Source organism: Pinus tabuliformis, chromosome 6, assembly GCF_031772625.1.
Source record: "Pinus tabuliformis cultivar Carrire ecotype Pingquan chromosome 6, CPIR1, whole genome shotgun sequence".
Classification (NCBI taxonomy): Eukaryota; Viridiplantae; Streptophyta; class Pinopsida; order Pinales; family Pinaceae; genus Pinus; species Pinus tabuliformis.
This window is the reverse complement of record NC_142292.1, coordinates 1855841085-1855865536: the sequence shown is the minus strand read 5'-3', so window position 1 is coordinate 1855865536 and position 24452 is coordinate 1855841085. Positions and strand designations below refer to the sequence as shown.

At 38.3% G+C, this 24452-nt stretch overlaps 1 protein-coding gene and 1 pseudogene across 1 annotated transcript; both read left to right on the top strand.

Annotated features, from left to right (window-relative positions):
• The first annotated feature begins 514 nt into the window (after positions 1–514).
• On the top strand, positions 515–8469 carry LOC149266460 (heat shock cognate 70 kDa protein-like; annotated as a pseudogene).
• A 7846-nt stretch (positions 8470–16315) lies between these two features.
• LOC149266459 (heat shock cognate 70 kDa protein-like) lies at positions 16316–18653 on the top strand. Its single transcript, XM_089396525.1, has one exon. It carries the CDS (start codon positions 16516–16518, stop codon positions 18358–18360), a length of 1845 nt encoding a protein of 614 aa, XP_089252651.1. The 5' UTR covers positions 16316–16515; the 3' UTR covers positions 18361–18653.
• Positions 18654–24452: the final 5799 nt, after the last annotated feature.

The window sequence follows — 24452 nt, the reverse complement described above, 5'->3', positions numbered from 1 at the left end:
GAACTTATAATCCAATCTATTATATTATCATATTATTTACTTGAGAGAACCTGTAATCTAATCTACATATCAAAATAATATTTTAAAAAAATTAAAAAATTAAATAAATAACTTTATAAAATATTTAAATAATTTTTACTTATAAAATCTCTAATCTCATTTTCGATCCTATTTAAAATAAATCTATTAAAAATGACACTGGTTTGAAAAAAGTTTAAATCTATTAAAAATGACACTAGTTTGAAAAAAGCTTGAATGTGATTCTGGTTGAGAAAGGTTGAAAAAAGCTTGAATGTGATTCTATCTGTAAATTGCATCTTATAATTACTCTACTGCATTGTAAATTGCATCTTATAATTACTCCATTGCATTGCCATACTTTCAAGCTAGGAGTTATCTTATTTCATAGTAATTGGTTACTCCACTGCATTGCCATACTTTCAAGCTAGGAGTTATCTTATTTCATAGTAATTGGTTGAGGAACATAGGAACATTGAGATCACACATATGAGATATGGATGCCAACGGTAAAGAGAGAGCTATTGGCATTGACTTTGGAACAACTTACAGCTGCGTCGCAGTGTGGCAGCACGATAGAATTGAAATTATTGTTAATGATCAGGGGAATAGAGTCACTCCTTCCATTGTTGCGTTCACAGCCTCTGAGAGGCTGGTTGGCGATGGTGAAAAATATCAGGTCGCAACCAATCCCCACAACACCGTGTTCGATGTTAAAAGACTCATTGGAAGGCGATTCAGCGACCCCGATGTATAGAGTGACATGAAACTATGGCCCTTCACTGTAGTTTCCGGGGACAATGACAAGCCATTCATCCAAGTTGAGTACAAATGCTAGAGGAAGGAGTTCTCTGCAGAGGAGATATCTTCTATGGTCTTATCAAAGATGAAGATGATAGCCGTGTTGAAATGTTAATTTCCCCTGCCGCGTTATTATTTCAGAAAACCACTGGTCTTCCTCCTCACACCGCCTTTCACGAACGCTGGTTTTCCTCGAGGGGGCAGCGAGCATACGGATCAGCCGACACGTGGCCATAGTAACTGTTCCAAAACAACCATTCCCCTGCGCTTAAAGTTAGGTTGAAAGGGACCTCCGGGGAATTTCGGTCAACCGTCTGATTAAATCAACGATTGTGTACAAGCTTGCACCATAAATTGCTTAATGTGAAGTGGAAGTTTCGTTGACCGCCGTTTTTTTCAGTAAAGTAATTTTAATGAAATGTACTGTGGTCATAAATCATAGGTAAAGCATTTATTTTGTTTTAAATTCATGGATGTAATTTTTTTTTTACACGGCACAAGTCAAACAAAAGGGGTTATGTTATGTTTTTTTGTTGTTGTTGAATATATGAAAGAGGGCAAATATGCAGCAGTGCGCGAATGTATGAAGCAAATGAAAATCTTTACACACACAACAGTGTAAATATTTTCAAGGAGACAAAGTATTGTTTTGTAATGCACAACAGTGCATAGGCAGAGAACTCTGAAGTTTTTTTTTTTAATCTCTCGCTTCCGTGAGCTCAAAGGATTTTGGGTTTCACTTGTTGGTTCAAAGTTTTTTTTGTTTTATTTGGTAGAATCCCTCTGTGAGAGGAAGGACTTTGTAACAACAATCTTTTGTTAATGAATACAAGTTTTTATGTGTGTTGCTGAAACTCTGTCTTCAGCAAAAACAATTTTAGCTTCCATGTGTTAAAAACAGGGTATTATCCTCTATTCTGTTCGGTCATTTTTGTTTTGGAATTATTAGAAATTCCCATCATGGTATCAGAGCTTTTCCAGGATCTTTGAAGGGTTCAAAGAAGCTGAAGGAAGGATTTCTTGCTGCAGCAGCTTCTCCAGCAGAGTGAAGACTCAGTCAAGAAAGAATCCAAGGTATTTCTCTAGTTTTTTGTATTACTGTTGAAGACAGTCAGTTATTTTAAAATACACAGTCAAGTATTCTGAAGCATAGTTAAGAGTGAAAGAATGGCTGGAGCCAGAAGTAGCATGGGTATATTTAATACTCATCTCCCACAATTTAATGGGAAAAACTATGACTATTGGGAAATAACTATGAGAGCTTTGCTTGCTTCCCAAGACTTATGGGAATTTGTTGAGGATGGTTTTGAAGAACCAACAGATGAAAATGAGTTTAATAACTTAACTCAGGCAGAGAAGATCTGTAGAAGAGCAATAAGAAGAAGGATTCTAAAGCCCTCTACTTCTTGTATCAAGCAGTGCATTAGAGTGTGTTTCCAAGGATCGCAGCAGCCAAGAGATCCAAAGAAGCATGGCAGACTCTCAAGATAGCCTATCAAGGCATGGAGAAAGTGAAGACAACAAAAATACAGTTGCTGAGGAGAGATTTTGAGACTCTCTGCATGAAGGAGTCAGATAATATTGACTCATTCTTCACACATGTGATTGGTCTGGTCACACAGATAAGGTCTCATGGAGAGATTCTTGAAGAAAGGAGGATTGTGGGGAAACTATTGAGGATCTTACCCTCAAGGTTTGATGCGATTGTCACCACCTAGAAGAGACAAAGGATCTCACAAACTTCTCAGTTGATGAACTACATGCATCACTGATAACACATGAGGAGAGATTGAGTAGAAATGAAAACTCATCTCTAGAACATGCCTTTAAGACCCAGATGTTCTTTGGAAGAGGAAGAGGTCAAGGCAGAGGAAACAAGAGAGGAAGAGGCAGAAGCCAAAATAGAGGTGGAAGAAACAGTCCAGCAAATTCTCAAGGAAGAGGCAGCAATCCAAATCAGAACCAAGGCTAAGGTAGCAGCCAACAAAGTGGACAACATCATGCTCAAGGACAAAGGTATGATAAATCCAATGTCCAATGTCACTATTGTAAAAAATATGGGCATTATGAAAATGAATGTAGGAAGAAGCAGCATGATATGAATAATACAACTAGTGCAAATTTCACTAGAGAAAATATCAGCCAAGATAATTTGTTCTTAGCCTATAATATAGCTGAAGAAAAGAGTGAAGATGTATGGTTTCTAGACTCCGGTTGCAGTAACCATATGACATGAAACATAGCCCTATTTTCTATGTTAGATCAGAGTGTGAAGTCACAAGTCACACTTGGGACTGATAATAAAGTTTCTGTTATGGGAAAAGGAGAGGTAAATGTCTTAACAAAGAAAGGTGAAAAGAAAACCATAGCAGATGTTTATTATGTTCCTGGAATGAAATGTAACCTCTTAAGTATTGGATAGCTTGTTCAAAAGGGGTACAATGTTTTCTTTGTGGATGATGTATGCACCATCATGGATAAAACACCCAGCAAACAGTGTATTGTTGAAGTGAAGATGACAAGGAACAAGATGTTCCCTCTCAAAATGAAAGCAAATTTAAAAAATGGAGAAGAAATAGCAGTAGTGACACAAGAGGCTTTCCAAAGCGAACCAAAAGATGAAAATTGGTTGTGGCACTTGATATTTGGACATCTCAACTTTGGAGGTCTTAACTTGTTGAATAGAAAAGGAATGGTAAGAGGATTACCATTGATAGAGAAACCAGACAGCCTTTGTGAAGGTTGTATCTTGGGGAAACAACACAGAGAAAGTTTTCCATCTGGGAAAAGCATAAGGGCAAAAGCACCCTTAGAGATTGTTCACTAAGATTTATGTGGACCGATTCAAACTCCATCACTTGCAGGCAACCACTATATACTAACATTTATTCATGATTTTACTAGAAAAACTTGGGTTTATTTCTTGAAGAACAAAAGTGAAGTGTTTGAAAGATTTTGCAATTTCAAAGCACTTGTAGAAAATCAAAGTGGGCTGCATATCAAAGTTCTAAGAACTGATAGAGGAGGTGAGTATATCTCCAAAGAATTTCTACATTTTTGTAGAGAAAATGGAATTCATAAGCAGTTTACCACGAGGTACACTCCGCAGCAAAATGGGGTTTCCGAAAGGAAGAATAGGACAATCATGGATACAGCGAGGAGCATGTTAAAGGCAAAGCATTTTGCAAATGATTATTGGGCTGAAGCTGTACACTGTGCAGCGTACATTTTGAATAGATGCCTTACAAAAGTAGTCATGAACAGAGTGCCAGAAGAAGCACGGAGTGGGACAAAGCAAGGAGTCACCCACATGAAAGTTTTTGGATGTGTGGCCTATGCACACATTCCAGATTAGCTAAGGAAGAAGTTGGACAGCAAAGGGAAGAAATGTATTTTCATTGGATATAGTGATGAATCCAAAGCTTATAGGTTGTATAACCCATCCACCAAGAAGCTTATTGTGAGTAGAGATGTTCAGTTCATTGAGGAGGAAGCTTGGGATGGAAGCATAGAGAAGACAGTGAATGTTAAAAAGTCTTTGTCACATGATGAAGATGATGAGGAGATGGCTGAAGTACATCCCCAAACAGCAGCACCAACACAAGGGCAGCAAGAGACACCCTTGAGGAGAAATGAAAATGCTTCTCCAAGCACACCACAAGGAGGAAATTCAAGTGCTTCTTCAAGCACTTGTACACCAAATGAAAGAGGTAAGAAGCTCAGAAATTTAAGTGACATTTATGAACAAGAGGCAGCAAATGAAGGTATGAACTCTTTGTTTGCTTTAAATTGTCATGTTGATAACCCTGTTCATTTCGAAGAAGCAATTAAGGATAGGAAATGGATAGAAGCTATGGATGAGGAGATCAATGCCATAGAAAGAAACAAGACATGGGATCTAGTTGAACTACCAAAAGGAAAAGAAGTCATTGGAGTTAAATGGGTCTACAAGACCAAGAGTAATGCTGAAGGCAAAATAGAAAGACACAAGGCAAGACTTGTTGTCAAAGGATATAAGCAGCAGTATGGGAGAGACTATGAAGAAACGTTTTCACCGGTTGCTAGAATGGAAACCGTGAGAGAAGTGCTGTCCATAGCAGCACAAAACAAGTGGAAAGTTTACCAAATGGACGTGAAGTCAACATTTCTAAATGGAGTGTTAATGGAAGAGGTTTACATTGAACAACCTCTAGGCTATGAAAAGAAAGGTCAAGAGCACAAAGTGTGCAGATTGAAGAAAGCTCTTTATGGGTTGAAGCAAGCACCAAGAGCGTGGTACAGTAGGATAGACTCCTATCTACTGGAAAATGGATTTGAAAAGTGTGAGGGAGAACCCACCCTCTACATCAAAGAAAAGGATAGTAAAATACTAATTGTTGTGTTATATGTTGTTGATGTTATTTTCACAGGTAATGATGATTATCTTATTGAAAATTTCAAAACAGTCATGAAAGAAGAATTTGAAATGACTGACATGGGTTTGCTAAGATACTTCTTAGGAATAGAAGTAGAATAAAATGGAAATGGGATTTTTATCTCACAAGGGAAATATGTTAATGAAGTATTGGAAAGATTTAATATGCAGGAGAGCAAAGCACCAATCACTCCCATAGTGATGGGATTAAAACTTAGCAAAGAGGACAACAACAAGGATTTTTGATCCTAGTTTGTACAAGAGCATAGTTGGCAGCCTTATGTATTTGACTGCAACTAGGCCGGATATAATGCATGCTGTTAGTTTAATTTCTAGATTCATGGAGAGGCCAAAAGAAGCACATTGGCAGGCAGCAAAAAGGATTTTGAGGTATATTAAATGTACTAAAAGGTTTGAAATTTTATATATTGTTTCAGAATGTTCAGATTTAATTGGATACACTGATAGTGATTGGGTTGGAAGTGTAGATGATCGGAAAAGCACATCCGGTTATTTTTTCACATGGGTTCAGGAGCCATTTCATGGGCTTCTGAAATACAACCTATTGTAGCGTTGTCTACAGCAGAAGCAGAATATGTGGCAGCGACAGCAGCAACGTGTCAAGCAATTTGGATGAGAAGGATGTTAAGGAGTTTATGCCAAGAACAAGCAAAAGGAACTATGATTTTTTGTGACAATAGTTCAGCGATTGCATTATCCAAGAATGTTGTGTTTCATAAGAGAACGAAACACATTGACACAAAGTTTCATTACAACAGGGAATTGGTAAACAATGGAGAAATTGTTTTAAAACACTGCAGAACTCAGGAGCAGGTTGCAGATATTCTGAGCAAACCATTGGGGTAGAAAAGTTTTGAATTTTTGAGGAAATGTCTGGGTATGACTGATAACCCAACAGTTGAAATTAAAGGGGAGTGTTGAAATGTTAATTTCCCCTGCCACGTTATTATTTCAGAAAACCGCCAGTCTGCCTCCCCGCACCGCCTTTCACGAACGCTGGTTTTCCTCAAGGGGGCAGCGAGCATACGGATCAGTCGACACGTGGCCACAGCAACTGTTCCAAAACAACCATTCCCTGGTGCTTAAAGTTAGGTTGAAAGGGACCTCCGGGGAATTGTCGTCAACCGTCTGATTAAATCAACGGTTGTGTACAAGCCTGCACCATAAATTGCTTAATGTGAAGTGAAAGTTTCGTTGACCGACATTTTTGTCAGTAAAGTAATTTTAATGAAATGTACTGTGGTTGTAAATAGTAGGTAAAGCATTTATTTTGTTTTAAATTCACGGATGTAATTTTTTTTTACACGGCACAAGTCAAACAAAAGGGGTTATGTTATGTTTTTTCGTTGTTGTTGAATATATGAAAGACGGAAAATACGCAACAGTGCGCGAATTTATGAAGCAAATGAAAATATTTACACACACAGCAATGTAAATATTTTCAAGGAGACAAAGTATTGTTTTTTAATGCACAGCAGTGCATCGGCAGAGAACTCTGAAGTTTTTTTTTTTTGATCTCCCGCTTCCGTGAGCTCAAAGGATTTTGGGTTTCACTTGTTGGTTCAAATTTTTTATTGTTTTATTTGGTAGAATCCCTCTGTGAGATGAAGGACTTTGTAACAACAATCTTTTGTTAATGAATACAAGTTTTTATGTGTGTTGCTGAAACTCTGTCTTCAGCAAAAACAATTTTAGCTTCCCTGTGTTAAAAATAGAGTATTATCCTCTGTTCTGTTCAGTCATTTTTGTTTTGGAATTATCAGAAATTCCCATCAAGCCGAAGCATATCTCAAATCTGATGTCAAAAATGTCGTGGTCATAGTGCCGACCTATTTTAGCGATTCCCAGAGGAAGGCCACTGCCGTCATTGCGGGTCTTAATGTGATGAGGTTTATTAATGAACCCACAACAACAACTATAGCTTATGGGTTTTCTACACATTGCACTGAACAGAAGACAATCCTGATTTTTGACCTGGGTGGAGGAACTTTTGACGTTTCCGTCATTACTGTTGAGAGTGGTAAATTTGAGGTGAAAGTTGTTGGAGGGGACATGCATTTGGGAGGGGAGGATTTTGATAATAGGATGCTCAATTATTGTGTTCAGCAATTCCAGAGAAGAAACAAAAAGGAGTTAAGTACAAATGCAAAAGCTCTTTGGAGACTCTGATCAGAATGCGAGAGAGCAAAAAAAAGTTTGTGTTTTGCTGTGGAAACTATGATTGATATTGATTTTCTCTATAAAGGATTAGACTTTCACATAAAGATTACAAGGGCAAGGGCCAAGTTTGAAGCACTCAACGCTGAGTTGCTCGAAAAGTGTGGAAATCGTGAAGCAATGTCTGGAAGACGCTAAGCTGAGCAAAGAGAAAATTGACGAAGTTGTATTGGTAGGCGGCTCCACCCGCATTCCAAAGCTCCAGAAACTCCTTCAACACTTCTTTGATGGAAAACAACTCTGCAAAAGTTTAAATCCTGATGAAGTTATTGCACATGGTGCTGCACTTCAGGCTGCAACCCTGAACGAGGAAAGCGTCCACCTAGTACTGATGGACGTAACACCTTTGAGTCTAGGAATCGAAGTTCGTGGAGATGTTATGGCTGTAGTCGTTACCAGGGAATACTCCCATTCCCACTCGGAGGGAGGGTCATTTCACTACAGTGAGCGACAGTGGGTTACTTAATGTGTCATTTAATGTTTATGAAGGTGAGAGAGATATGGTTGGCAACAACAATTTTCTGGGTCAATTTATTTTATGGGGAATTCAGGCAACTCCATGTGAAATGCCACAACTTAAAGCTGTGTTTGAATTGGATGTGGATGGAATCCTGAAAGTGTTAGCCGAGGACGAAAGAAGCGGGGTAAGTAATCAGATTACAATTGCTAATGACGGTGGTCGACTGAAAAAAGAGGAGATTGAGAGAATGTTGGGTGATGCAGAGAGATTCCAACGGGAGGATGAAGAGGCCAAAAAGAGGCATATTGCCAGAGAAAATTTGGCCACTTGTGTTTACAACATGAGAAGCAGTGTCAAAGAAGCCAGAATCAAGGGAAGCATCACAAATTCAGAAGATATGGAGCAAATTTTAAATGGCGTAGAAGAATGGTTGGATGAAAATGACTCTGCAAATGTTGAAGAATTGGAAGAGAAATTGAAAGGCCTCAAATTGAAATGCAGAAGATTGAAAAAGAAAGGACGATTTACAAAACTTTGAAACCCCAGGCTTCTTCAATTTTAGATAATGGTATCCAGAATATATCAATAATTTATGTACTAGGATAATATGTTTCTCTGGTGCGAACAAGTTGCCACCATATGTAGTTATTTTGGCCTCAAAACTTTTACAGGTTGTGTTATGAGTCCCTACCGATTCGGGGCTGGCAGGGACTATTGCAATAGTCGTAGGGACTAGGGACTATTGTAATCGGTTCTCAGCTCATTATTCTCTCGACGAAAACTAAAGTTGGCCAACTCAATTTAATTTAATGTTATCTTATAATTTATAAAGCACTTTTTCTTCTACCTATGAACTTCATCTAGTGGTTATTTCAACGAATAAGCAACTTGTAGGTCTTATGTCTCAAGAGTTTTTAGTTTCTGCTAACTATAATGTTAGCAAAGATTTTTATGTTTACCAATTACGAGTATATCTTTAAACACATATTTTTTAAATACCAATGGTCGCCTATGGTTTACGCATGACTCACACATCTTTGGACACCATTCTCCACTCGTCTTCACTTCACACTCTTTCCTACCAAATCTTGTATATGAGCCTACCAAAGCATAGTTACCAAGTTCGAATTCGAATTCGGATTCGAATTCAATATGATACGATAAAAATTCGAATAAGAAATTTTTAATTCGAAAAATTTCGACACTGTACATCTTGAAAATTATCATTTTAATTTATTTTTTGTTGTGTCCGGGATATTTTCTGCCCAATCTTTTCTAAATTTATTTTGAATTTTGAATAACATGCAATAAACTAGATAATATAATAATTTGACAAATACAATTCACCAAAAAAACTTCCCTTCCCTTCAATACTTCTTTATTTCTTAATTTAAATCTAAAATATTTTTTTAATTTTAAAAATGATTTATCTATAATTCTTCTTAATAAATATAAACATTTTTAAAAATATCTAAAATTCCATAAAATCAGTGATTGCAAAATAAACATGTATTACAAATTTACAAACTATTACGAATTCAGTGTAACAGATTCTTCCTTTTCCTATTTTACTAACTTTTTAATCCATAAAAACAATAATGAAGTTGGAAAATTATAAACTTTCCTATTCCACTATGATTTTCCAATTTCTCCAGTTTCTTTCCTTCTGCGCGGATACCATCCTACCACTATTTTTTCTGCCATTAACATTCGCTCTTAAATGAACAATCTGTTATGTTTACGTAAACCACTAATCGTGGATTTTGAGGCATTTAATTTATCATGTAACCGCTTATCCAACCACTTATATTTGAAAACTGAATCGAATTTCATCGAATAATATGATATTTGTATCGAATTGGTGAATTTTCAAATTTTTTAGCCTGATTCGGGCGAACTTGGTAACTATGTACCAAAGTATGGCTTCATTCAATTTCCCACATAGTTGTTTGTTGAGATGGCTACGCACTCACATTTCTGGCCCAAATCTGCAGCATCCCTTTTAGTTTTATATCTTGTTCAAGAGCTTGTAGCAAAGGCAACATCCCTTTACGTAGTTCTAAATCGATTTGAGGTAGAGCTCCATGTTCCAAGGTAGCATGGGGTAGGACCTTTGGATAGAGACACACAAGGCTTGGAAGTGTTATTTATCACGCTATCGGAGATATCTGCACCTTTCAAACCCTCGTAGGCCTTCGCAGGCACTGGCTTGGAAGTTGAACTACATGTTTCCACTTGCATGCCCTATATAGGACTCGGGGGTCTCTGTTGGAAATAATAATCCCAACCACCGCAATAAACAGTCGGACAGCAGCCATACATGTCAGACGTACTTTTTGCAGGTTGCGTCTCTGCTTGAAGACATTTTCGCAGGTTGCGTCTCAGCGTGAAGATAGAAGGACCGAAGGCAGACGCGAACCACTCAGAAACTCAGAAAAGGCATTTAAAGAATTTATGTACTTAAATAAACAGATATGGGCAAGCATTAATGCAACAACCTTGTCCACACTCCAGGAACACCTGCACGACTCTGATCACACTCAATAACAACATCAAAATTAATTTCACTCTGTCATGAATTAAATGTAAAAATTGTTTGTTAAGTTATATATGAATGTAAAAGTCATTTTGTAATAGGTTAGATAGAGCGTAGAAGAGTAAGATGGTGTGGATAGGTTAGAGAGCAAGTAGAAAAAGAGCGCAAGTCTCTGTGGAGAAAATTGTGGAGCAATTTTTGGTGGGTGCGTAAAACAGAAGTTATTGTGTTTTATTGTGTAGTGTTGCGCGTAAGTTTAAATCACTGTAATTTTTATTTTACTTGATGAATGAGTGACAGTCTCATGTAAATGTATTTCATGTTTTAGAATTCAGTACTAAGTTTATTGTATTGCTCCAAAACCTACTTCCTCATTCTGTCATGAGCAAATATTATTCATAAGTCTCTGAAATAGCTGTGCGATTGTGCGATATTCAACCCTGGAAAATAGTCTTGTGGTGCGCGAAGGTAGCTCTGCGAAATCGGCCTCGCGGTGCGCGAACGTAGTTTCGCGTAAAATAGCTTCGCGAAAGGGTTAACTCTCTGCCTCTCCCGTCCGTGAAAACGAAAATCAAATTCACCAAATATTTCCAACAGTCTCCTCATCGAACTCTTTACTCTCTTCAAATTATTGCACAAATTTAGGCTTTTGCACAACATGGACAAGGATTACTTGCGGTGTAAAGGTAGGATGGAATACAATGGCGATGCCACTCCAAGGCTATGCCAACCAAGACACTATGCGAGAAGCATTATCTTCAGTTAAAAAAGAGGACCATCAAGGCAACTCTTCATGCCAAAGAGAAGAAGTTGAACAAATCTATCAAGGAGAAGAAGGAATCATCGCTTTCCAAGCCCCTGCATTGCATGCCTCTGCTATGCCTATGGATACACATTCCACTCCAAAAATTTCCAGAGGCATTGCAATTTCTTTGAAATCCTTGCAATTGGGGCTTAAATACAACAACCAACAACAACAACCCCATTTGTAAATCCCCGAGGATGTAGAACGAACAACAACAACAACAGAGTTAAACCCCCTTAAAACAGGTAAAGCAACAAAACCCTAAACCTTGAACTAGAAAAGAATGTGTGCAAACAATAATGCCAGGCGCAATTAAGCAACCACACCATAAACCTTAAATGGCTAACAAACCACCACTGCAAGAAACCTCATTGGATGAGCTTCTCAAGAATGGCAGACAAGGAAAACCAGTATTGGAGTCGTCCCAAGCCACTACGGAGTGCATCGCCCACACACTGGACCCAAACAAAATAACACCGGGGACAGTACATACCACAAAACAAACTGAATGAAACCCTAAATTGTAAAGTAGATACAAATTTAAATGCCCCACTCACCACGACACAACACTTGGCAAGAACTACTCGTCACGTGTCTCCACATCGACAACAGAGGTGGACAGGAGGGCACACAAGTAATGGCGTCAATCCCCTATTTATTTCAAGATCCAAAATGATAATCGAACCATCATTATTTCTACTGGACAACAATCCCACCTGCTTTCTAATTTTTTTCTCAATTGTTTCTTCGGCCATGGGACTTGGAAATTAGAGATACAGTGCACAGTTCATCTCACATGGAGTTGTCGAGTGGTCATAATATGAAGAATACAGAGGAAAGATCATATTTGTACACAATCAAATATTTTTAGTATTCCCAAATCTAATTCTAAGTCCGGCCAATCGTCCTTTGTACATTCACCAACAACAATATCTGATTATTTAAGGCATCCAATGGTCCAAATTCATTGGTTCTAAGTTGGCTTCACAAATTCTAATATTGTAATTTTAAATCACTGGTTTGATTATGTAAATCTGAAGTTAGGGATAGATCTCCAGTTTGTTTGTTGTCAGAGGGACTGACTTCAACGTTTGTATTATTTTCTTGCCCTTGGAATTGGACTTCACTTCCTTTGCATGGATGGCAACACCAAGAGAGCACGTTGAAGAGATTCAGAAAACCAAGTTCAAGTTCAAAGAGAACCCTCTTATAGAAGAATTGCACCAAGTAGTCAAACTTTTGTCTGTGGAATTATACATCAAAGATGTTCATTTTGTTATGGAGCTAATCCAGGCAACTCATCAGTTGGATTGAAAGTGCCAACCATGCATACATTCTTTGTTTAGTATTTATACTATCATGTTTGGTGACTTTGTTGCAAAATGTAAACTACCATTAGCATTAGTGCAATTGGATGCCGGGGGATCTCCCGCGCCAGTGCTATGGAAATCATATCAAGAATGAGTCCTTTGGAAAAGAACTTGAATGTGCTTCTGAATTCATTGGTTGAGAATGTTAACAAGACTAGCTACAATATTTCATGGCCTCAATGCCACTGCTTGTTAGGCATGTGTTTCGTAAACTAGAAAGCAGATCGGTGGATTATATGAGAGTACTTCTAGAGTCAATTTTCTGAACATTTTTTAAATATGACACTCGCAACTGTTTACAAATTTTTTTATCCAGCACATCATTTCTCCCTTTTTTCACAGTGTGTGATAACTTCACAATAAATGGCACAAATGAAAGTTCAAGGTGTTTGGATTCACAGATTCTTGTTATTTACAATAATCGTTTCCTGGAAAATGTTTGCTCAACATTTTTAGTTACTTATATATGTGGAGGTTTTCCGTTACACCAAAATCGGTAGGTGTTGGTAAACGTTCCAAACCAGTAACTAGGATCCCCAAGGTGGAAATTACGGATTCTATAGAGGTGCAGTGATTCTTCCAACACCCCTCCTCAAATGCAACTTGGGGGAATCGAACATGGGTCCAAGCTCTGATACCATGTGGAGGTTTACGGATTCCATAGAGGTGCGATGATTCTTCCAACACCCCCCCTCAAACGCAACTTGGGGAATTGAACCTGGGTCCAGGTTCTGATACCATGTGGAGGTTTTCCGTTACACCAAAACCTGCAGGTGTTGGTAAACGTTCCAAACCAGTAACTAGGATCCCCAGGTGGAAATTACAGATTCCATAGAGGTGTGGTGATTCTTCCAACACCCCCCCTTAAACACAACTCGGGGGAATCGAACATGGGTCCAGGCTCTGATACCATGTGGAAGTTTTAGAATTCCATAGAGGTGCGGTGATTCTTCCAACACCCCCTCTCAAACGCAACTCGGGGGAATCAAACCTAGGTCTAGGCTTTCATACCATGTGGAAAACGTAGCCCATTACTTCCTTTCCTAGCCCTTGTTTCGTTTAGTTACTCCTCAAATGTATCTATTTCAGGTAAGTTCGATCATTTCGAAGCGAAGAAAGGGTGCGGGGATAATGAGAGCAAGTAAAGCGACCTCAAATATTGTACTAGCTCACCATTCAACTCCTAACTAACCACATGTACTCACTTATTGGTTGGTGGTTCTGCATGCATTTGTGGTTTATCACCGCTGTGCGTGCTTTGGTGCGGAAGCTCGAGAGTGCGCGTAATGTGCAAAGTAGAGTAGATAGGATTCCCAGGGTGGAAATTACAGATTCCATAGAGGTGCACTGATTCTTCCAACACCCCCCCTCAAACGCAACTTGGGGGAATCGAACATGGGTCCAGGCTTTGATACCATGTGGAGATTTACGGATTCCATAGAGGTGCGGTGATTCTTCCAACACCCCCCCTCAAACGCAACTCGGGGGAATCGAACCTAGGTCCAGGATTTGATACCATGTGGAGGTTTTCCGTTACACCAAAACCCGCAGGTGTTGGTAAACGTTCCAAACCAGTAACTAGGACCCCCAGGGTGGAAATTACGAATTCCGTAAAGGTGCAGTGATTCTTCCAACACCCCCCCTCAAACGCAACTCGGGGGAATCGAACCTAGGTCCAAGCTCTGATACCATGTGGAGGTTTTCCGTTACACTAAAACCCGCATGTGTTGGTAAACGTTCCAAACCAGTGACTAGGATCCCAGGGTGGAAATTACGGATTCCATAGAGGTGCAGTGATTCTTCCAACAATATATGTGTGTGGATATTTCTTTTCTCGGTCATTAAGGTGTATATTTGTTATGTTTCTCCAAGGGTTTCTGCATGTATTAGTCATTTCTTTTCCAATAAATGAACATTGTGTATCTTGTATCTAGCTTAGTCACGCTTAACAAATGAACATTGTGTCTTTTGTATCTATTGTAGTTTATATATCAAGTTTTTTTCTTAAATTGAAATTATTATTATTAGCACTAATATATATTCATTTTAACTTATAAAAATATATTTTTCTAAATACAAATTTTTCTTTCAAAATTTTTATTTTTAAATATTTATAATAAATACAAAATTAATTATTTATAATAAATACAAATTTATATTTGTCTTTAATATATACATATTATATATCAATTTTATATTAAAAAATTAAAAACATTATTATTTTTTTAAATAATACCATTTTTTTTTATTTTTTAAAAATATCATTTTCACACAAAAATTCATATCATTATTACATAATAAACAAAAACTACATCGTCCTATTTGCAAAAATACAACAAAAACAATAACATTAACACCATATAACTTTTCTTTCAAAAAATAATACATTATAATGCAACTTGGAAAAAGTATTCCTTTCCCAAAGACTGAAATAAACCGTACAAATGTTTGGTTCAATGGATTGAAATTCAAAAAAGGAAAGGCATCCCATTAACAGAGATTCTAGATCAATTCACTTTGCAACGATGAAGGCACCCTCCATTGTCATCGTGGTGAAACCCACCTCGCTATCTCACCTAACTTAAGGTGCGGGGTCTGGGTCGAGCTCAGGGTATTTTATGTGGGAAGAGTCATGAGCTTTTAATTTCCTTGCTTTTGTCTTCAGCGTTTGTATTGTTTTCTGGCCCTTGGAATTAGACTTTCACTGCCTTTCACTGGATGCCAACACGAAGAGAGCACATTGAAGAGATTCGGAAAACCAAGTTCAAAGAAAACCCTCTTACAGAATTGCACCAAGAAGTCAAACTTATGACTGCAGAATTATACAACAAAGATGTTCATTTTGTTACGGAGCTAATCCAGATAACTCATCCGTTGGATTGAAAGTCACAATATGATGGGTTATTTTGTTCATCTCTCATCAAAGTTAAAATTTTACAATGTTCATCATAATAGCATTTTTAAAAAATCTATAAATAAATAAATAAAATAATTATACAAAACATTTAAATAATATCTATTTATAAAAAAATATAAATAAAGAATTTAAATTCCTCTAAACTAATATGGGATCCCTATTTAAAAAAATAAATCTATGCTGGTATTAAGAACGACAGTGGTTTGAAAAAAAGCTCGAATGTGACTGTGGTTGAGAATGTTAAGGAGACGGGCTATACAATATTTCACGGCTTGGAGAGAATGAAGAAAAAATATATGGTTTTCCTTAATGCAGGGGAGACCTCAATGCTACTGCTTGTCGAGCATGCGTTTCATACGCTAGAAAGGAGATCGCTGGATTCTGTGAGAGTATTTTTGGAGGCACTTTTCTGAGTGGATGTTTTTTTAAATATGACCACTATTTACGAAAAAAGTTATACAACGCATCATTTCTCCTTCTTTTCCTAACGTGTGATAACTTCACAATAAATGGCACAAATGAAAGTTCCAAGGGGTTTGGATTCACAGATTCTTGTCCTGGAAAATGTTTGTTCAACGTTCTTAGTTATAAAATTATTCCATTCCCAAAGACTGAAATAACCCGTACAAAAGTTTGGTTCTATGGATTAAGACAAAGAAGAAATATAGCCCCTTTAACAGAGATTCGAAATCAGTTCACTTTCCAACAATGAAGCCACCTTCCATTGTCATCGTGGTGAAACCCACCTCACTATCTCACCGACCTTAAGGTTCGGGGGTCGGATCGCGGTCTGGGAAGAGTCATGAGCTTTTAATTTCCTTGCATCTGACTCTTCTGTCTGTAAATTGCATCTTATAATTACTCCACTGCATTGTCATACTTTCAAGCTAGGAGTTATCTTATTTCATAGTAATTGGTTGAGGAACATAGGAACATTGAGATCACAAATATGAGATATGGATGCCAACGGTAAAGAGAGAGCTATTGGCATTGACTTGGGAACAACTTACAGCTGCGTCGCAGTGTGGCAGCACGATAGAATTGAAACTATTGTTAATGATCAGGGGAACAGAGTCACGCCTTCCGTTGTTGCTTTCACAGCCTCTGAGAGGCTGGTTGGCGATGGTGCAAAATATCAGGTCGCAACCAATCCCCACGACACCGTGTTCGATGTGAAAAGACTCATTGGAAGGCGATTCAGCGACCTCGATGTACAGAGTGACATGAAACTATGGCCCTTCACTGTAGTTTCCGGGGACAATGAAAAGCCACTCATCCAAGTTGAGTACAAAGGCCAGAGGAAGGAGTTCGCAGCAGAGGAGATATCTTCTATGGTCTTATCGAAGATGAAGATGATAGCCGAAGCTTATCTCAAATCTGATGTCAAAAATGCCGTGGTCACAGTGCCGGCCTATTTTAGCGATTCTCAGAGGAAGGCCACTAAAGATGCTGCTGTCATTGCGGGTCTTAATGTGATGAGGATTATTAATGAACCCACAGCAGCAGCTATAGCTTATGGGTTTTCTACACAGTGCACTGAAAAGAAGACAATCCTGATTTTTGACCTGGGTGGAGGAACTTTCGACGTTTCCATCCTTACTGTTGAGAGTGGTAAATTTGAGGTGAAGGTTGTTGGAGGGGACATGCATTTGGGAGGGGAGGATTTTGATAACAGGATGCTCAATTACTGTGTTCAGCAATTCCAGAGAAGAAACAAAAAGGAGTTGAGTACAAATGCAAAAGCTCTTCGGAGACTGCGCTCAGAATGCGAGAGAGCAAAAAGAAGTCTGTCTTCTGCTGTGGAAACTGTGATTGACATTGATTCTCTCTACGAAGGATTAGACTTTCACATAAAGATTGCAAGGGCAAAGTTTGAAGCACTCAACGCTGAGTTGTTCGAAAAGTGTATGGAAATCGTGAAGCAATGTCTGGAAGACGCCAAGCTGAGCAAAGAGCAAATTGACGAAGTTGTACTGGTAGGCGGCTCCACCCGCATTCCAAAGCTCCAGGAACTCCTTCAACACTTCTTTGATGGAAAACAACTCTGCAAAAGTTTAAATCCTGATGAAGCTGTTGCACATGGTGCTGCACTTCAGGCTGCAACCCTGAACGACGAAAGCGTCCACCTAGTACTGATGGACGTAACACCTTTGAGTCTTGGAATCGAAGTTTATGGAGATGTTATGTCTGTAGTCGTTCCCAGGAATACTCCCATTCCCACTCGGAGGGAGGATCATTTCACTACCGTGCGTGACAGTGAGTTAGTCGACGTGTCATTTAAAGTTTATGAAGGTGAGAGAGCTATGGTTGTCGACAACAATTTGCTGGGTCAATTTCTTTTATTGGGAATTCAGGCAGCTCCATTTGAAAGGCCACAACTTAAAGCTGTGTTTGAAGTGGATGTGGATGGAATCCTGAAAGTGTCTGCCGAGGACGAAAGAAGCGGGGTAAGTAATCAGATTACAATTGCTAACGACGGTGGTCGGCTGAAAAAAGATGAGATTGAGAGAATGTTGGATGATGCAGAGAGATTCCGACGGGAGGATGAAGAGGCCAAGAAGAGGCATATTGCCAGAGAAAATTTGGCCACTTGTGTTTACAACGTGAGAAGCAGAGTCAAAGAAGCCAGAATCAAGGGAAGCATCACAAATTCAGAAAATATGGAGCAAATGTTAGATGGCGTAGAAGAATGGTTGGATGAAAATGATTCTGCAGAGGTTGAAGAATTAGAAGAGAAATTGAAAGCCCTCAAATTGAAATGCAGACGATTGAAAAAGAAAGGACGATTTACTGAACTTTGAAACCCTGGGCTTCTTCAATTTTAGATAATGGTATCCAGAATATATCAATAGTTTAAGTACTCGGATAATATGTTTCTCGGTGCCTGCCACCATATGTAGTTATTTTGGTCTCAAATTTTTACAGGCTGTGTTATGAGTCCTTGCCACTTCGGGGTTGGCAGGTACTATTGTAATAGCGGCAGGGACTATTGACTATTGTAATCGGTTGCATTATTTTCTCCAGGAAAACCAAAGTTAGCCAACTCAATTTAATTTGATGTTTTCGTATATTTAATAAAGCACTTTTTCATCTACCTATGAGCTTCATCTAGTGGTTATTTCAACGAATAAGCAACTTGGAGGTTTTATGTCGCAAGAGTTTTCAGTTTCTGTTAACTATTTTTTAAACACAAATCTTCACCTTTAAAAGGTTGCCTAGGGTTTACGCATGACTCACACATGTGTAGACACCATTCTCCACTTGTCTTTACTTCACATTATCTTTCCTACCAAATCTTGTATCAGAGCCTACCAAAGTATGGCTTCGTTCAATTTCTCACACAGTGGTTTGTTCAAATGGCTACGCACTCACATTTTTGGCCCAAATCTGCAACACCCCTTTTAGTTTTAACTTTTATAGCTTCTTCAAGAGCTTGTAGCAAAGGCAACATCCCTTCACGTAGTTCCAAATCCATTCGAGGTAGAGCCCCATGTTCCATGGCAGCATGGGGTAAGACCTTTGGATAGACACACAAGGCTTGGAAGTGTTATTTATTATGCTATTGGAGATATCGGCAGTTTTCAAACCCTCGCAGGCTTTCGCAGGAATCGAACCTGGACTGGCTTGGAAGATAAACTACATGTTTCCACTTGCATGCCCTATAGAGGACTGGGAGGTCTCTGCATCAAACTCTTCACCGTCTTCAAATTCTTGCACAAATTCGGGCTTTTGCACAACATGGAAAATGGAAAATAATGGCGGTGCCACTCCATGACTATGCTGATGAAGACTCTCTGCGAGAAGCATTATCTTCAGTTAAAGAGGGGGACCGCCATGGCAACTCTTCATGCCAAAGAGAAGAAGTTGAACAAAGCTCTCAAGAAAAGAACGAATCATCGTTTCCCAAGCCCCCTGCATTGCATGTCTCTGCTATGCCTGTGGATAGACATTCCACTCCAAAAATTTCCAAAGGTATCGTAATTTCTTTGAAATCCCTGTGGTTGGCGCTTAAATACAACGAAAAAACATTCTAAAAGGATTTGTTAAAACAAAAACGTAAAGAAACAAGTGATACCTTTCTTTTCTTTGTATAGGCATGTAGTTTATTCTTTTGGGCAACTAGAGTCGAGAGTCAGTTTATTCTTTTGGTCAGGTAGAGTCTAGATTCCATTTCCGGGTTTGAACCCCGATTTGCGTTGAATCCTGATTTCCATACTATAGACACAAGTGAAAACGAAATGGTAAAACATAACCAATTTATGACAAATTCCATCCTTCATAAAATATCAGGGCCAAGATGTCTTACAGGCCCTTCCTTGAATCCATATCTACACACATCTGTGCTCCCAAAATTTTCTAATTGAGCCATAGAATGTTGTTATTGCCAGAGCTCGATTAGTAGGCATGGTAACTTAACTCACAATGCTTGTGTGGTCACCAACTTCCTATTCAAATTAAAAATTGGTTCCCACTCCTTCACTTCCAAATATGTGTTGCTCTGGAACTAGTGCCTCGATCTAATGGATTCAATGTCCTTTTGCTGCCTAGCTGCTGGGAGGGATGATTTATGAATGAACGTGTTGAGAGGAGACCAGTTTCAGCGAGAGATTATGCATTTGCTATCTCCATAACGAGATATGAATCTCAGTTAATTGAATCGGTATCACTGAGAATTCAATTTGCTTCTGGCAAGACTCGGGTAATTGGCATGAAATCTGAAATTGAATCTGGTGCCATAGCTATTGCCAAAAACAATGCAATTTCCAACTTGAAAATTCTATGTAACCAAGAGTAGAGCATAACCCTTTCTCTCATCTGTCTTGTTTGGGTCTTGTTGCTCATTGCACTGGGTGAATAATAGATTCATTGGAGCAGCAGTGGGTAATAGATTCACTGAAACCCTCGCATTCTGGATCTGCAAGCGACAGATTCATTTTAGTTTTTGGAAGCACGTGGGCTACATGCAAGCCTCTTAGGCTTACTTTACAACTTTCGTATTTTTATTAGACTTTATTTAATGTTTATTTTATATTTTTCATTATTATTATATGTGGCAAATAACATTATCCTATACATTAAGTACTGTAATCATACAACTTTCATATTTTTATTAGACTTTATTTAATGTTTATTTTATATTTTTCATTATTATTAGATGTGGAAAATAACATTATTCTATGCATTAAAGATTGCCATAAGTTGGCTCCCATGTTGACCACTTTGCTTCTCACATGTTAACTACCTTGCTTCTGTTTATGCTATTATGTAATTTGGGTTTTGTACTTATAGGTTGATTTGTTGACAGAGAAGATGCGGGTAAAAAATTTAGTGTCTTCTTTGCATGGAGACATGCCCTAAAAAGAATGTGATGCAAGCATCATCCTCCTCACAAAATCAAAAGGAGATCTTGGGGGTCCTCCACAGTTGACATAGAACATGAAATCCCCTGTAGAAAATGTTGCTACAGATGCATCATAGTTCATCATGTAGAAATTCCTTGTAGATTCAAATTACTAATTGTAATTTACTAAAACAATAGAATTGAATCTACTCTATTCATTAGCGGAAACAATTAAACGGTCGGGAAATCACGAAGTATACAAGAGAAAGAATTCAATCGGGACATTACACAATGATTTCTTGGGGAAAGCCACAACCAAAAACCCTTGTTGTTTGTATATTGCATTAGTGACAAAATATGAGAAGATTATAATGCTTTGCTCAAGCCCGAACAACCTATGCACTATCTCTATTTGTCTTACAGCATCCTAGACAAGCTAATAAATTTTCTACTTGCCCAAGTCCCTATTTCCTTGTGTTGTTTCCTTGGGGATTAACCCCCTATTAATTAGGAAAATTCCTCAAAGGAATTGCGCAATGCATGATAGGCCTTCCTCTGACTGCATGCACCACCTGTACAATTTAGAGGATTATACAACTGCTAATACACTATCCCTGAACTCCAATCTCAACTAGGTAACCCTCAGATCTAACATGCATGAGTTATTTATGAGTGAATCACGAGTTAACTAGTTGATCACTATAGGCAACACCACACTACTAGACCTCCCACTGGTTACTCCAACAGTTGGAACTAGTTTCACTGACTTTAACTCATTTAAACTGAATTAATTAATTACAACTAGAAATAAACTCAACTAGGGCTCCTACAATGTAAGAGACATTCTACATGACTCAAGTTCGACCCTCAACTCGAATTAACTGAGGCATCTAAGTCAAATTAGCTTAGTTAACTAATACAAGTTGTCATGTGATGTGGAATTATAATTTTATTCCTAGTTTAATTCAAGGAAAAAAATGAAGTAGATTTTTTCTTGATGCCATTTTCAACACTCTCTCTCAACAAGAAAGGGATTCACATTTACCTCAATCTAGTGTAACAACCTCCTCTCACATCTACCCACTTTTACAGGCTTATCCGGGGTAAACATGAGATGAGGGGTTACTATGATATGAATCAACCTCCTACATGATCTTAAGGAAATGGAGTCAACAAAACAAAACCTTACATACCTCCCTCAGGTGCCACAAGACCTTTAGGAGTCACCCAACCTGTCTAGGTGTCCAACCCTTGAGACAACTCACTTTTTCCCTGACCTTGAGCCTCGGGTTCTCCCTTGCCAAGGCCTCCATGCGACCATGGGTTTCTAGTCGCTCCCATAGGCCCGCATTAGTGCGACTGTGGCTTTTTTCTGTCAATGTTATGCCATTGAATACGAGAATTAAGGCTACTTTCTAGGGGCTAAGCCTCTACATAGAAATCCATGAAACTTCTAGAACTCATAAAAGACATGAACACAATGCTTACAAACCAAAACTAGTACCAAGACTTGACCCAACCATCCCCAATCGAGACTGGCATTTTTTCAAACACTTTGTAAATATGCAACCTATAGGTCATGAATACAAGTCCGAACATAAAGGACTGAAAACTTAACTGAGGTTTAACAAGAAGGGTCTCTATGTTCTCACGTTAGATTTCATATCCTCAATTGGGTCTTGCATTCATTATTTATTCAATTACAAGTAAAAACATGAATAGAGACATGACTGAGAACTGCCATATAACCATGCTTATAACCAACATATAATCAGATAAATAACAATAAGGAAAAAACCATTAAAGCCACATAATAACTAGTACATTTCCTTACAAAAAGCAAGAGAAACTTAGTTTTTATTAAAGATAGGAAAATATCAACTGGGTTCAGGACTTCCCCGTTCCACCCGACCATAGATTGGCTGAGCCAAATATCTTTTAATACAATCTCCCCTGTGTCATATTCCAAACATGAATGTGGGATCTCATGGATAAACCAATCCAAAGACAATCACAAGGGAATCTAGAGGTTAAACCATCTCCACCCTCTCCATACCGTGATCACACCTAAACCAATGTCAAGATGACAAAACCGAACCAACCTTGGATGCCTCATAATTTTTTCACCATCCTTGAGGAATTTTCCTATCTCCACCCTCAAGCTTTACCATGTATCCCGCCATTACAAGTCAAGAGATTCCTAGGCCTTTGGTAATTTTCCTAAGACCACCTCATCCCAGATTCCAAAACCATCTGAAAATCCAAAGCTCAAACTGAGAACAATCCCATCACACCATGTCTATCTAGAAATGACAAGGCTAGGCTAAAATCCATTGTTGAATCTCGAAAAAAATCCATGCCAATGACAACAAAAGAACCATATACCAACATGCACATACCATGCATGTCAAAACCAGCGAGGAAATCACACATGCAATATGTTACCTACAAGTATTCCCACTAAAGTTGCTTGATCCTTGCCTTCCTTTGATTTCCTTGTTTTTCCTTTCCTTTCCTTGTTTGCTTAGTTTCTTTCTCCTCTTAGTGATTTCTCCTTTTTGAGACAAATTCTAACACTGAAACTGAAAAAAAAGCTATGAACTGATCCTTAGAACATTTTTTTATCATTGATGCCTCTATTTTCTTCAATTTTCCATTATTTCCTTAATTTTCCTCCTCACATGCAAACTGTGACCTTTCACTTTCCCTTTCTCCTAATTTCCATTGTTTTCACAAATAATGCGTCGAAATACCTTTTTCCCTTTCCAAAGCCTTATCCATTGCCTTTGTCAATTTCCCCTTAGCCATAAAACACAACAAGTGATGCACACTAAGATATTTTGCCCAACATTCAGCTTGGAATAAGTGTTCCTTGCCCATGGTCTTATTTTTCCTTTTTTAACTTTTTTTACATGAACTTTTAACCTGAGGTTGTTACAAACCCCTTCCCCTTAGGGGAACACCATCATCAGTGTTAAACCACACCTATACCCCGCAAAATCGCTGAAAAACAGAAACACACTGCCTATGGAGCTTTATAACCCAACTCGTTGCAGTATTTACAATAACATCCCTGCTTAAAAGCCAAACCATCATGATAAGCATGACAACATGACAACCATACCACTTATTGGAGCTTTATAACACAACACATTGTGGTATTTACAATAACAACCACATATACTTATGCACATTGGCTTTATCTAGAAAATAACCATACTGTTTATGGAGCTTTATAAATTCAGCTCGATACAATATTTACAATAATATACACATATGCACATTTTCTCAACCAACAAATAAAAGGATACAATGCCTTCATATGCAACAAGGGAGTCTAGAAGCTTACACCTCCACCCTCAAAGTAATACGAGGATTCACCTCCTTCCCAGGAAGTCCAAAATCCACTGCCAAATTCACCCTGCATACAATGTATAACGCTATGATCTTGTGCCACATGTCCTCTCAGTGAATAGTTATCGACTCATTATTCCAGGTAACTCTCCCAATGTGCATATTATTCCATCTAGAAATGCTAATGACCGAAACAAA

What these genes read in the sequence shown, in the direction of transcription:
- LOC149266459 (XM_089396525.1), top strand. Translation starts at nt 16,516, where the DNA reads ATGGATGCCAACGGTAAAGAGAGAGCTATTGGCATTGACTTGGGAACA.